At 42.3% G+C, this 14967-nt stretch overlaps 2 protein-coding genes and 1 long non-coding RNA gene across 10 annotated transcripts in view; all 3 read left to right on the forward strand.

The window, feature by feature from the left end:
* Positions 1–14967, forward strand: part of DYM (dymeclin) — a 357662-nt gene that overhangs the window by 161586 nt on the left and 181109 nt on the right. For all 8 annotated transcript variants that reach the window (XM_058692153.1, XM_058692154.1, XM_058692152.1 and 5 more), the window contains 2 exons: positions 725–838; positions 2245–2339. In XM_058692153.1, coding sequence (XP_058548136.1) covers positions 725–838; positions 2245–2339 — 209 coding nt within the window. The remainder of the gene's footprint in view (positions 1–724; positions 839–2244; positions 2340–14967) is intronic.
* On the forward strand, positions 11407–11832 carry LOC131490099 (large ribosomal subunit protein eL34-like). The gene has a single exon (XM_058692161.1). The coding sequence runs from the start codon at positions 11448–11450 to the stop codon at positions 11799–11801; it is 354 nt and encodes a 117-aa protein (XP_058548144.1). The 5' UTR covers positions 11407–11447; the 3' UTR covers positions 11802–11832.
* Positions 11885–13184, forward strand: LOC131490100 (uncharacterized). Its single transcript, XR_009250940.1, has 2 exons — positions 11885–12091; positions 12807–13184. It is a non-coding gene; the product is annotated as an uncharacterized LOC131490100 (long non-coding RNA).

Below are 14967 nucleotides of genomic sequence, written 5' to 3' on the forward strand. Positions count from 1 at the left end.
CTTTGGAACTTCTATTAAGTAGATATTAGGTCTCCAGTTTGCTCTCATACTTTATTTTTGTCTTTTTGCCTTTTATTGCTGTTGTCTCAGAGAACTTTTTCAATTTTTTTCTTTCAAATCACCAACCTGCTGCACTGCCCAGTTTTTGCCTCTCTCTCTGACGCCATGTCATGTATCTACGGTGGAACCGCGCCATCTTGAGCTGGAAAACAGTTCTTGCTTTCTGAGGTGTGGCGGTGAGCGCCACCGTTGCCTGCTCTGAGGAGCCGGAGCAGGACACGGCACGTCTCTTCCGGAGCTGGGCTTATCTGCGTTTCTTGGCCTTTCCTGAACACAAGTCTGAAGCTTTTCTGTGGTGGTTGGGACAGCTCTACTTTTCAAGAGACTCCTCAGTTTTCTTATTTTCGCTTTCAAACTGCTGAGCTCTGATTGGGTTTTCTCTCTCGACTTTGTGCCATCGTCTTCCAAACATACCTCCTTTTCGTCTAGTAACGATATCCTCTGTTTTCCAGATCTATTTTCTTTCCTTTTCTGTTTAAGAAGGAAGAAGTAAGCACCTCAGCACTGCTTCACTACCTTGAACTGAAAGTCTCACAGTTCACTTTTATATACTGTCTAACTCACGTTCAGAGCAAAGTCAGGGCTTGTCAGAAATTGGAGACATGGATAATCCCTCTTTTCTGGAAGCAATCCTGTTCACTTAAACTTCTCTTCCCCACTACAGATATTAAAAAATATCACTTGGTATTCAGAACGGGTTTTAACTGAAATTTCACTGGGGAGTCTCCTGATACTGGTCGTAATAAGAACCATCCAGTACAACATGACAAGGACAAGAGTAAGTATTCCGTGGCTATTTTTTTTTAATTGTTATGCATATAGTACAATTAGGCCTGTAGTTTAAAGCGATCTCAATATTTCGAGTACTAACATTTTCATGAAATATGGTCAGAAAATACAGATCTGCGTATAGTCGCTGAATTACATGATCCTGAAATAACATGTATAGTGTCTGTGTTTTAATATTTAATAGATTGCACAGAGATATTTTACATGAAACAAAAGGAGCAGTGGGCATATTTCGATAAAAAACGTTTACCTTTGCTGAACCAGTAAAACCGATTTTCCCTTTAAAAGCAGCCACAACAGGGGCACCTGGGTGGCTCAGTCGGTTGAGCGTCCGACTCTTGGTGTTGGCTCAAGTCATGATCTCACGGTTTCGTGAGTTCGATCCCCACGTCGGGCCCTGCACTGGCAGCTCGGAGCTGGCTTGGGATTCTCTCTCCACCACCCCGCCTCCCGTCTCTGCCCTCTCCCACTCAAACTGTCTCTGTCTCTCTCAAATAAATAAATGAAACTTAAAAAAATAAAAGCAACAACAGACTGTGTGAAGATACAAAGTGTGAGAGAATTATGAATTCAGATGGGAAAGAAAAGTAGAAAGAATACTTTCAAGAGTAAAAGGAAAACTTCAACTGGATTGTATTTGCAGCGCCTGGGAGCAAGTTTCTGTTCTGGTCTATAGAGAGGAAATATACAGAATTCAAAGCTCAGAGAAATGGTCAGGTTTACTGCACTGTGTTCAGTTATTTCCCTCAATGAGGCTAATGTAGATGCTTGTCCATAATCTTTTATGTGAAACTCTAGGAGCCGGGTATGGTTAAGAATGGAGAATTTTTTGATTTTAGAAAGCTAATTACAGTACTTACATTACAGTGCTGCAGTGTATGGAACCATTAGGTTCCTGTAATTAAACATTAGTATTTCTGCAGCGGAATAATTCAGTATCTGCCAAGAGAGGGATAACGAAGACCGTAAGTAGCATCGTAATCTTTTGTACCAGTATGAAAAAACTTTGAATTTTTTTTTTTAATGTTTACTTATTTTTGAGAAGAGAGAGACTGAGCATGAGCGGGAGAGGAGAGAGGAAAAGGGAGACACAGGATCTGAAACAGGCTCCAGGCTCTGAGCTGTCAGCCCATAGCCCGATGCGGGGCTCGAACTCACGGACCGTGAGAACACGACCTGAGCTGAAGTCAGACGCTCAACCGACTGAGCCACCCGGGCGCCCCAAGGCTTTGAATTTTCAATGCTTTATTAAGGATTTTAGAATTAGAGAAAAGGGATCGTGGACCCGAACTTTCTAGAATCAGTGACAGTTGAGTCGACATTTCCTTCTGGTTGACCTTGCTTCAGATGTAGAGACGACTCCATGTCTGTTTTCACCTTGCTATTTTCTCGCAGGACAAGTACCTTCACACCAACTGTCTGGCCGCCTTGGCAAACATGTCGGCACAATTTCGTTCCCTCCACCAGTACGCTGCCCAGAGGATCATCAGGTAAATATGAGCTTTACGAGAAATACTGAGGTGTGCCTTTTGGCTGACCCAGCGGAACGGGTACCATGGTGGTCCCTTTTTAATGTTATCCACGAGGGATATCAAACTTTCCTGCCTAGTATTTATCACCTTCTTGTTTCGTTGAAAATACCTCGTCCTGTGCTGTCTTCCTACCCAACTTTTTGGTCAGAGTTAATTGTATTTACTTTTCTGTCTTTTTATAAAATTTAGTTGTACACTTTGCATGTTAGCTTTTTACAGAGGAGCAGGTATATTTCTTAGTAACGCAGACCACAGCCATATTTGCTGAGCATTTTGCAGAGCATCGCATTACGCTTTTAAGGGAGGGTAGCTGTGTTTGTTTTAGAGAATTCCTCCAGTAGCACTTTACTGTTGCATCACTTTCCTATTGGAGACTGTTGTAACAGATGACCCCAAATTAATGTCTTAAAACAACACAGATTTATTAATCTGTAGGTTAAAAGCTCAACACAGGTCTCACTAGGCTGCAGTCAAGATGCTACCGGGTGGCGTTCCTCTCCAGCAGCTCTAGAGGAGGAAGTCTGTTTCCTTGGCTCTTGCAGCTGCTAGAAGCTGCCAGACTTCCTTGGCTCGTGGCCCCTTCCTCCACTGTCCGCGCCAGCTGCATTAGGTTGTTGAGTCATTCTTATGTCTCATCCCTCTGACCTCCTCCCTTTTCCACTCGGAGGATTCTTGTGATCGCCTTGGCCCTATCCGGGTAACCCAGGGTGACGTACCCATCTCAAGGTCCGTGGCTGAATCACAACTGCAGAGTGCCCTTTGCACATTCACAGGTTGGGGGATCGGCAGGTGGACATTTTGGGAGTGACCATTATTCTGCCTGCCACAACGTCACCAGAAGGTCCTTTCTGTCCTCTCTCCACCCTTTGCCAAAGACATTGTCTTTAAGGGCAGGAAAGCTAATTAACAAATGATGAATGGATTTTAAGTTTATTTATTTATTCTGAGAGAGAGAGAGGGAGAACAGGAGGGGCAGAGAGAGAGAGAGGGAAAGAGAGAATCCCAAGCAAGTCTTGCACTAATAGTGCAGGGCTCAAACTCATGAACCATGAGATCTTGACCAGAGCCGAAACCAAGAGTCAGATGCTTAACTGACTGAGCCACCCAGGTGTCCCTCATTTGCAGAGATTTTTAATATATGTGGGTACTTTTGGTCTTTGGGGTGGAATGCACAAGATTGTCCTCGAGGCTCTGAAGTAGAGCATTTGTTATGTAAGTCAGTGAAGTCAGATGGTTTCCTCTAGACCTTGCCTTTGGAGCAGTGCAATTCTAATGATGAGTTCTTGTGTTCCAGGCATTGGTGGTAATCACAAGTCCGTATCACTTTTAAACTCTGATCTTACTTTCCATCCATTGGTTGGAGACGCTTACTGAGCTGGCCTCATTTTTAATAGTCACTCAGCATTACATATTTATCCTCAGAATTTAGCAAGGATATTTCCAGTGACTCACTGGTTAGTTGAGGTCCGGTCCTAATACATTATATTGGCTTATTTGGGGGTTTGTACTTAGGTGGTTGTCTGTTTGACTGACCTTGTACTAACACTGACTTGATGACTTAAAGCTCACATAGCATCTCCTCATACCTCAGGTTCTTCCAGGTGTTCTGAAGATTCTTTAGTTTCTAAATAGTAATTTTTTGTTACTATGCTTTAGCTCAGCATGGCAGATTTAATGATGTTGTGCCGCTTTGAGGTCTGTGTGTGTGTGTGTGTGTGTGTGTGTGTGTATGTAGCTTCATAGTGGCTTGATGAAGGTTTCAGTACAAGATTCATTTTCCTTAATGGATACACCAACATTTGACCCGTTCAAAATGAAATTGGCAAGTGAACTGGTTCACATTTCGAGTTCTGATAACAGGTGTCAAGTGAGATGAAATAAACAGTTTCTAAGTATAAGAGTTGGAAAAGCAGATAAAGCACTGTGCCCAGTTTTCTATCTATGATGAATAAAGCAGAAAAGTGATTAGATTTGGAGAAATAAGAAACATAATTGAGATTTGTGATTTGGGAATATCTAGATCAAATTTATCACCAATAAGGAATACTGCTGTATTTTAATGGAGTTCTGTTTAGCATTTTGTTAGCGAGGAACTGTGTTACACACTGCAAAGTACATATATCCAAATCAGTTGTGAAGGTTCCTGCTTGTCCTTCAGTAGCTGAGATAAGACGAGGACCAGCGTATGTACAGCAGAATGTCTTAGAATGAGAGACAAATCCCTATGGTGAGGGTGACTGGTTGGTTCAGAGAATGGGAAAATTACATCTTACTGAGAAACCAGGCAAGGTGATTCGAGAGAGGTGGCTCTAGAGATCGGCCTGATAAGGAAAAGCACCAACCACAACAACGCAGACCGAGAGGGGCTGTGATAAACAGCATTATATTTAGAAAATAACCAGTCCCATTCAGATGGCATGTTGTGGACCTGTATAGGGATTATAGGAGGAAAGCCTGGAAGAAATAGCTGGGGCCGCCTTGGAGGGTGCTTAGGTCTTAGATGCATAGTTTGGAATAATGGAAGGAATTGAGAGAGGAGAAGGTCTGATCTTCAGTAACAAAAAAGAGACTGTGAATGAATGAGCTGTAAGTGGATTTTTAAAAAAATAATTGAATAGAAGTTTCTGGAGTCCTCAGTTTCAGCAGATGATATTGGTATACTTTGTTTGTCACACCGAGGGCCCTGGGCAGTTCTGACAAGTTCCCAGATGCTGCCAGCACTTCAGGTTCAAGGGCCACATGTGAGTCACCAGTATAGACCGGGACGTCGTCATCCAGGAGAGGAGTGAGCCCGTTAGAAATGTGAGTGTCAGCCCAGCTTTAGACCTGCTGAATCAAAGTCTTCATCCTAACAAGATCCCCAAAGATTTGTATGCACACTCGCATTTGGAAAGCACTTTGAGCTTGGACCTGGAAATCAAAATTTATTCCTGTAGAAAACACTCACTTTCAGATGGAAATGGGGGCCAACTTTTTAATCTTGAGGAAACTCGTTTTTCGACTAAATGTTTGTGTTCGGGGTATGGAATTGTCAAGTATGATAAGGAATGCATAACAAAATACACAGATTTATTATAGCAGATCTATATATAATAGATACACAGATTTATTATAGCAGTACAACTCAAGATTCACCAGATGCTTCAGTAACTCCTTCAAGTGAGAAGTAATCAGTTTCATATACACATTTTCTAAATCCTGCTTTAGGAAGAGACCACACAGTATCTATCAGTTGCAAAACGTAGGAGAGCCAATATTTCATGCCATCTTCAACAAAATGCAAAATAGAGTAACATGTTACATTGCTGTGACGTAGGCTGTGAGTAAAGCTTTTAAAAGCCTTTTTAGCTGGACATAAGTGTAAGGAATGATTTCTTATGGTGTCTGTGCTGTTGTTTCATGTTTAATGACAGTGTATCTTCCACAAACTCTCTTGGTATTCTAGAAAAATCTCATAAGCATATATGATTTGAGTTTTGTTCAACTATAAAATCTTTTGAATATTCTATAAGCATGGGCATTTGATATGATCATTATTTGGGATTATACTTAGCTCAGTCAAAAACATTTATTTATTTTTATTTTTTTTTTTTTTTGGTTTTTTTTTTTTTTTTTTTTTTTTATTTATTTTTGGGACAGAGAGAGACAGAGCATGAACGGGGAGGGGCAAAGAGAGAGGGAGGCACAGAATCGGAAACAGGCTCCAGGCTCCGAGCCATCAGCCCAGAGCCTGACGCGGGGCTCGAACTCACGGACCGCGAGATCGTGACCTGGCTGAAGTCGGACGCTTAACCGACTACGCCACCCAGGCGCCCCAATTTTTAAAGTTTCTTTATTTGAGAGAGCGAGAGAGAGCAAGAGAGAGAGAGCAGGGGAGGAGCAAAAAGAGAATCTCAAGCAGGCTCTGCACTGCCAGCACGAGCCCAACATGGGGCTCGAACTCACGAACCGTGAGATTATGACATGGTCATGACCACTCAATTAGAAACATTTATAAAGAGGGGGGCACCTGAGTGGCTTGGTCGGTTAAGCATCTTTGATTTGGGGTCAGGCCGTGATCTCATGATTTGAGTTTGAACCCTGTGTCGGGCTTGTGCTGGCAGTGCAGCCTGCTTGGGATTCTCTCTCTCCTTCTCTCTCTGCCCCTCCCCTGCTTGTGCATATGTGCACTCTCTCTCAAAAATAAATAAACACTTAAAAAACATTTATAAAGAGTAGACTATAGACCCAGAAAAGAATAGAATATATGCAGGGAATTGTGGGTTACAAAGGCATCATTAGTTACTTCCTGCCCTTAAGACCTTCCCAACTTGCCCCCACCCCCCACTGGCTCCTTCCTCTGGCTTTGCCTTCACCTTTGGCTTAATACATACTTTTCTCCAGTATTTCATGCTACGTTATTTTTTTCTTCTCTCTTTGCTCATTGTCCCTAGGAGTTCACAGACATGCCTGTGACTTCACCTACCATGCACTTGTGTACGGAAAACCATCCAAATTCACGGTTCTGATCGCTCCATTTTTTCTGAGGCAGGCAGTACAGTATAGTGGGTAAGAGCATAGACTCTGAGTTTGGGATCCCCACTCTGAAACATACTAGTTCTGGAACCGTGGAGAAGTTACTTAACTTCTCTATGTAACAGCTTCCCCATTGTAAGATGGGTGACAGTAGCTGTTATTTCAGGGGATGTGGTGAGGGTTAAGTGAGTTCATATTTGCAAAAGGCCTGGCACATAACATGCACTCTCTATAAGTGTTGACTGGCCGAACACTTACTCTACTAATGTCACTCCCTGGATGTATCCCACAGTCACCTCAAACTTTTATTAAGTTTAAAACTTAATAAAAGCTCACCTTAAGCTCAGTTGGAGCCGAACTCCCGCTCTTTCAAACCCGTTCTTCCTTGTAAATTCCCTGTACCAGGTAATCACCCTCACCCTAACCGCCTAAGTTGCCAAGTAATTCTCCATCATTTTTCCCTTTTCTTTAAATGCTATATCCATTTGGGCCCTGGAGTTCTGTCTTACTCTGCCGCTGAAGCTCACACTCCTGCCCCGTGTCCTGTCTCCGCCAGTACTGCCTTGGTTCACAGGTTCACCATCTTGAACCCACACGGTGTCATTAGCCTGCCTGATCCTTTGCCTCCTCACCTGCCCTGCCCATAGGCTGTGACTCTGCTGCTTCCGTTTGAAGGCGTATCTCAACACACTGCTTCTTAGGCTTCAAGTTAGTCAGTAGCTTCCCTTTGCCAGGAGGTTACAGTTCAACTTCCTCAAATCGGTGGCTCTCAGCTTTGGGTGATTTTGGCAGTGTCTGGAATAAGGTTTTGTTTTCTCATTGTTTTTGTGGGGGGGTTTTTGTTGTTGTTGTTTTATTTGGTTTTTTTTTTTTTTTTTTTTTTTTTTTTTGGTTGTTGCAACTGGGGAGGAGGTGGCTACTGACATCTAGTGGGTAGAGACCAGCGATATTGCTAAATATCCTATAATACACAGTACAACAAAGAATTGTCCCGCCCAGAATCTCAGTGGTGCCGAGGCTGAGGAACTTTGCCTTATGGGAAATAATCGGGGTCCTGCCATTTGCCCTCTGTCTTCTGTTACAACCTGTGATATATTGGCAGGTGCCTGCTGCTCTGACTTCGCTGAATCATTGCAGTTCCTTGCTCTTTCACAGCTGCACTTCTGTGTCTAGCCCTGGAAAAAAGTTGAGGCTTTTTCACTTTTTATCACCTCTTCCTTCTGCAGAGCCTTTTCCACCAGCTTCCTACCCCTCTGTTGCATTTTACCTTGCTCCTGCAATGGCCAGACCTCCCGGCCCGCCTCCCCCCCCCCCCCCCGCCTCCCCCCACCCCCTATAGCTCTTGGGTCTTTTTACTTTAGACCTAGCTGCTGCTAACACAGTCAATTCGTGTTTCCCTGTTCAGATTACAATGAGGAAGAACCCAGCTGGCCCTATTCATTGCTTCGTAGAAGTCCCAGGTCACCATCAGTTTCTGGCCCAGTAGCTACTTACCGGGCCAGGAGCGGGGCCAATGGGCCAGAAAAGGAGAAGGTTACCTGTTGGAAAATGTGGCTTCTCCCAGAGGCGGGTGTGGGAGAGAGATATGACCATTATAGGTACTTGTGACACATGGGCCTGACCTGAGGTTGCAAGTCTTGTTGCCTAAGCAGAGTAGTAATTACTGGAAATAAAAGACTTGTGCTATATTTCTTTGCATTAGTTTACAGAAAGTCGCTCTCATGAAGCACACTGTAGACTTTTAATAAGTACTTACTGACCGATTCTTAGAAGGTGGACTGACATCTGACATTTTAAGCTTAGTTCTGGCAGCCGTCTTTCTGAAACTTTATGTAAATTGATTTGTCTCTGGCTGCATTTTGCACATACCTGCTGCTGCTTGGAGCCAGGGAAGTTGATGACAGTGCAGAGTTTTGTTGGAAGCTTTCTGGTCTTCCAAACCTCTTGACAATAAAATAATATGAAACGTAGGTTAGATTTTTATTTACAACTATTTTTTTAGTGTTTATTTACTTTTTTTAGAATTAATAAGTGAAGTTTTATTTATTTATTTTTTAATATGACATTTATTGTCAAATTGGTTTCCATACAACACCCAGTGCTCATCCCAACAGGTGCCCTCCTCCATGCCTGTCACCCACTTTCCCCTCCCTCCCACCCCCCACCAACCCTCAGTTTATTCTCAGTTTTTAAGAGTCTCTTATGTTTTGCCTCCTTCCCTCTCTGTAACTTTTTTCCCCCTTCCCCTCCCCCATGGTCTTCTGTTAAGTTTCTCAGGATCCACATAAGAGTGAAAACATATGGTATCTGTCTTTCTCTGCCTGACTTATTTCACTTAGCATCACACTCTCCAGTTCCATCCATGTTGCTACAAAAGGCCAGATTTCATTCTTTCTCATTGCCATGTAGTATTCCATTGTGTATACAAACCACAATTTCTTTATCCATTCGTCAGTTGATGGACATTTAGGCTCTTTCCATAATGTGGCTATTGTTGAAAGTGTTGCTATTTTGAGACAGAGACAGAGCACGAGCAGGGGAGGGGCAGAGAGAGAGGGAGACACAGAATCCGAAGCAGGCTCCAGGCCCTGAGCCGTCAGCACAGAGCCCAATACAGGACTTGAACCCATGAACTGTCAGATTATGACATGAGACCAAGTTGGATGTTTCACCAACCGAACCACCTAGGCGCTCCTAATTACAGCTATTTAATAGTAGTACAAAGGAGGTTTTTTTGGTAAAATCTAATCAGTAATCTAAGAATTTAAAAATGCTTCAGCCCATGATTTTTGCTCTTACCTTTTCTTACCGTTAACAGCCAGCAGTAATGAACGTAGACTCTTGCACATTCTCCTTCTCTCTGTCTAACCAGCCCAGACTGGCAGGTATGTAAGCTTCCTTGTTCCGCTCCGCATATGTAACAGTAGACATTGCAGTCATCCAGCATTTTTCTGAAGACTGCATAAACCAGGTTGAGTGGTTAGCTCCTGTATTTTGGACAAAACTAGGTCATTCAGGATGGTTCATGGAATCAAAGACAGACAGTTTGCTTTTAATAATATTATCTGGTATTAACTTACCACATCAGGTTTCCTCACTTCTGTCCCCAATGAATTAAGTTTTCATTTTTTTTTTTTTTTCTGAGCCAAGCAATACATTGAACTGAAAGCCTACAAGGAAATATTAAGAAGCAAAACGGTCTGTCGTTGGGATGAATTTATATTATGCAACATAAAACACTCAAATATACTCATATATAGGGATATATCTGGTTATTTCTCTTGGTTATGGTATTTCAGCAATACTGCCTTATTTTTAAAATAAGGCCCATTCGATGATAAATTTACACCTATCACCTTCAATATCTCTCTGCTAGTTTCCTTTTTGTTGCATTTAAGACTAGTAAAAGTGTGGAGGCTTAGGGTATTGATGCTACGCAGCTGGTAAGTGTGTCCAGATTAAAAGCCCAGGTTCATTCCACTGCACTGGCAGAGAGGGGGCGGGGGGAAAGCATTATTTCTGAGGGTAATTCACATATCCAAGCTATGGAGGTTTTCTTGAACAGATGGTTCTCTGCCATGGAAGGTGACCAAGCTCTAATTGATCATTCCATTCCCCCCTCATTTCAGCTTTCTCCCGATAATATAGCTAAGTACCTAGAATTACAGTTGCAAAGACTGGAAGGTCTTTTCTTTTGTTCTTAAACTTGCTAGTTGAGAAAGGTATGGATGTGTTGAGGCCCTGCTGTACATGGTGTGTGGATATTATCCTGCAAGATGACCTTCGGAATGAGGACAAGAACTGTGCATCATTCAGCCTACAATTCTAATATTTTTTATGTATTCCACTTAATCCTTGACATTAGAATTTATTTTTAATTCAGTAAGTACTTATCAGGCTTTTGCTGTAGACCTGCTACTACTGAAATTCTCTTTAATTTTAGATATTTCACATTTTAATTTCAGATGAAGGCCATTCCTTGTATCTAGAAATTCAGTGTTATACTCATGTTGGTTTTATTTTTTAAATCTCTAATAATTCAGTTGCAATCTGTATCGTTACCTGAATATCACTGTATTCAGGAAAGTATTTCTTTAGGGAAGGAATTCTGTGACATTAAGGATTATAACAAAGTTCAACTCTGTTTCTGAAATCCTGGTAAGATGTGTTTTCTGATGACGTATGTATGCCTCGTGCAAGTGTTGTGAGAGTCATTAATGGCTTGCCAAGTCTTTAGCAGCTGTCTCTTTTCTCTTAACAGTTTTGTGACATTTTTGAAATAATTTTAATCTAAAAATAAATCTAGATAACATCCCTACAAAAAAATTTCTTGCTCTCTGTTAATACTCCTGGATTCTGATTTCCTTGCCCAAAGGATCATCAAATTGCCCATATATCCCAAATATGTCACCAAATGAAAACGTCATTGAATATAGTTTTAAATAATATGTCTTATTTTAGATTGGTAGAAGGTCTGAGCAATGGTTTTGCAGTTTAAATACTTCTGTTAGCTTTTTCCTCTTCCGGGGACAGCGTCTGTAGGCATTCAGAATGGTCCAGCGTTTGACATACCGTCGTAGGCTGTCCTACAATACAGCCTCTAACAAAACTAGGCTGTCCCAAACCCCGGGTAATAGAATCGTTTACCTTTATACCAAGAAGGTTGGGAAAGCACCAAAATCTGCGTGTGGCGTGTGCCCAGGCCGACTTCGAGGAGTTCGTGCTGTGAGACCTAAAGTTCTTATGAGGCTGTCCAAAACGAAAAAACACGTCAGCAGGGCCTACGGTGGTTCCATGTGTGCTAAGTGTGTTCGTGACAGGATCAAACGTGCATTCCTTATTGAGGAGCAGAAAATCGTTGTGAAAGTGTTGAAGGCACAAGCACAGAGTCAGAAAGCTAAATAAAGAAATGAAGCTTTTTTGAGTAATAAAACAACCAAAGGCGAAAAAACAAAAATAAATAAATAAATAAATAAAAATAAATACTTCTGTTAGATTTACATGGTTTATTTTAGAGGAGAGAATTAACTTGTTTTTGCCTGATGCCTAGGCAGTGCAGTACTCGCAGCTTCCCAGTTGCTTTGGACTTTGCCGATCCTTGTCTGATCTTGGCATAACAACCAAGAAAGGAAGGAAAAATATTTTGCCATAAAATCTGGCTTCCTGCACTTCCTACAGTTAATGGTACTTTGAAGGTAACTAAATTTTGCGGGAAAATCAGACATGGTTTGCTTTTTAGTTTAGCCCTTTCTTAAGTTACATTGAGAGTACTTAGCTCCCAGTTGAAAACCTGTGTTTTCAATAGAAAATTTCTAACCATTCAGAGACTGCTAGTTTTTAACAATAAGTGTATCTGTGTAGATTTGATGGGACATGTGAAAACTTCACAATTGGTTTGATTTTAGTTTAGATTGCTCGCCCACTCAAAATACCAACTTTTAAAGTAGCATGGGACACACTTACCTGAATTTTTATTTCTTATAAGTACAGATTTTTCTAAGCAGAATTGTCACATGGGACATTAAGCCTTAAAATAACGTGCATGGAACTTTATAGAATGTTCTAGTCATATTGTAGAGGTAATGGAGAGGGTTCACACTTTGTCCTTTAGCCATGAATTATTAAGCCCCTATTCCTGTCTACTATAAAGGATCTGAGATTTTTACCCAACTTTCAAGCTGACAGATTAGATTCCACAGTTTCATGGGTCTCGGTAGAGACTCAGTATTCTTGGGTCAGAGACAAAGGACAGTCTCTTAACCACACCAGCGGGAGGGGCCAGAATATCATTTTTGTGTGTGGTTCCTCATGTGTCCAGAGCACGACACAACAGGGGGCATCTGTACACGCCGTGGGCTGCATTGCAGAAGAGGAACCCTGAGCTTAGAAAACTCCGATCTTTTCCTGTAGGATTCAAGCAACCTGCCCAGCCTTTGCATGGAGGCCTCTTTAATGTATTTGATAGCTAACAAACTGCCCTCTACTCTAGAGGGAGACGCCATCTTTACCTTCCACGTCTGTTCACTCTGCAGATGCCCATGGAAAGATAGTCCAGAGCATGAGACCATCACTGCCTCTGCTTTCACGATGTGCAAAAACTCGAGAGACCCATGGGAAATTGTGTCCCTGCAGTCTTTACTGAGTTACATGTTTCTGTTGCCAATTGGGAAAACCTGTCATTGTGTCATTAAGGTAGCTAGTCGCTGCTACTCTGGGTTTCGTGTGTCACTTGCTAATGTGTTGGATTTATGTATCTTAGAAAAAGTACGAAAGGATTGAATGGCCTCACTAGTCTCGGCTTTGTCATGTGTTATAATGAATTTCCCACTCACGTGTCAGTGTCGTTGGCACAACCCTTAAAGCCTTGTTTCTGAGTGGCTTTGATATAAGCAAGAATATCTTGGTTTTAAACACAAATTACGAAATTTTAGGTTTGGAAGGACCTTTAAAGAGCATCTGAGACTAGTTTGCACGTTTTACACCTGGAAATATTGAGACCTAGATTTGTTATGTGACTAGTCCAAGTGGACATTGCTACAGAGGTCGACGTAGAAAGCACATCTCCCAGCTCCTTGCCTTGTGTTCTTCCCAGAACAAAAGAGAGAAAAAAGGCATGCATTTATGTGCATGTATTCTCTCTCTCTCTCTTTTCTTCTTCTTCTTCTTCTTCTTCTTCTTCTTCTTCTTCTTCTTCTTCTTCTTCTTCTTCTTTTTTTTTAAACATAACTGTGATACCTGATATGTTATAAAATGCTAAGGTCAGGTAAGAGAAATAAAGTGACTTAGAAAGCATTTTTCTTTTGATGAATTGCATACACTTCACAGACTTTGTAAAAAAGCACCTTTTCCAGCCAAGATAGACAAGGGTGGTGGTAACAGGAGAAATAGGAGTATACAGAAGGCTCAGTGATTGAAAATGACTCTCGTGGCCAGTGTCCGTGCATGTAGAATCGGATGGAGCCCAAATGAGGCCGTGCAAGGGAGGAGAGACCGCTTCCGGTGGGGAGGTGGCGGGGGGGGGGGGGGTGGGGGGGGTGGGGGGGGTGGGAGGTGGGTGGGTGTGGAGGGAAAATGCAGATGAGAAATGGTAGCCGCTGGAAAGGTAGGAAGGCACTCCCTGTCGCAGACATTCACCAGTACTCGGAGCAGTCACCATTGTTCATTTGTCTCATATGCCTCAGTTTCCTCACTTACAAGTGGGGATATTCCTCCCAGTGCTATTGGGAGGAATAAGTGAGTTATTATATGTAAAACACTTGGAATGGCCACCATGTACTTCTCAGAGGGAAAAATCTTCCTGGTTAGAGGACAGACAGCACTATGTCGTGTTCCTGGTGGCTCAGTGAAATTCTTACGGCTTAGTTGGATTAAATAAAGTTAAAATCTACTGGCGATAGGTGAGGTAGAAACAGCGTGCCATATGGACTACCGTCTTGGGGTTTTTGTACAGCCGGTATCTGCCATACGCTACACACTGGGCCCTCTGCAGGGCTCTTTGTGTTATCTGATGATACGGGTGTCGCTATTTCCAGTTTACAGTGAAGAAACGAAATCTCAGAGGAGTAATTTATCTAAGGTCCCATTGCCAGACAGTGACAATGTTGGGATTGAAACCTTCATCTGTCCTCCATCCACCATACTGTACCACATTCCACTGCCAAGTGCTTCTTAAAAATGAAGTTTGAGGGGCGCCTGGGTGGCGCAGTCGGTTAAGCGTCCGACTTCAGCCAGGTCACGATCTCGCGGTCCGTGAGTTCGAGCCCCGCGTCGGGCTCTGGGCTGATGGCTCGGAGCCTGGAGCCTGTTTCCGATTCTGTGTCTCCCTCTCTCTCTGCCCCTCCCCCGTTCATGCTCTGTCTCTCTCTGTCCCAAAAATAAATTTAAAAACGTTGGGGAAAAAAAAATTGAAGTTTGAAACTAAAAACGTGTGAATAATTGGCGTACGAGACATTTAATACTATATCCTGCCTTGGGCAAGTTGTTTTCAACCTTTTTAAGCACGTGATCCCCTTGTTTTTAAAAAAAAAAAAAACAAAACCATTGACAGCCGTTTAGTAGTTGCTGACTGAGA

The sequence above is a fragment of the Neofelis nebulosa genome, chromosome 11, assembly GCF_028018385.1.
Source record: "Neofelis nebulosa isolate mNeoNeb1 chromosome 11, mNeoNeb1.pri, whole genome shotgun sequence".
NCBI lineage: Eukaryota > Metazoa > Chordata > Mammalia > Carnivora > Felidae > Neofelis > Neofelis nebulosa.

Excerpts from the sequence above, each read along its gene's own strand:
- LOC131490099 (XM_058692161.1), top strand. The coding sequence starts at position 11,448 with ATGGTCCAGCGTTTGACATACCGTCGTAGGCTGTCCTACAATACAGCC.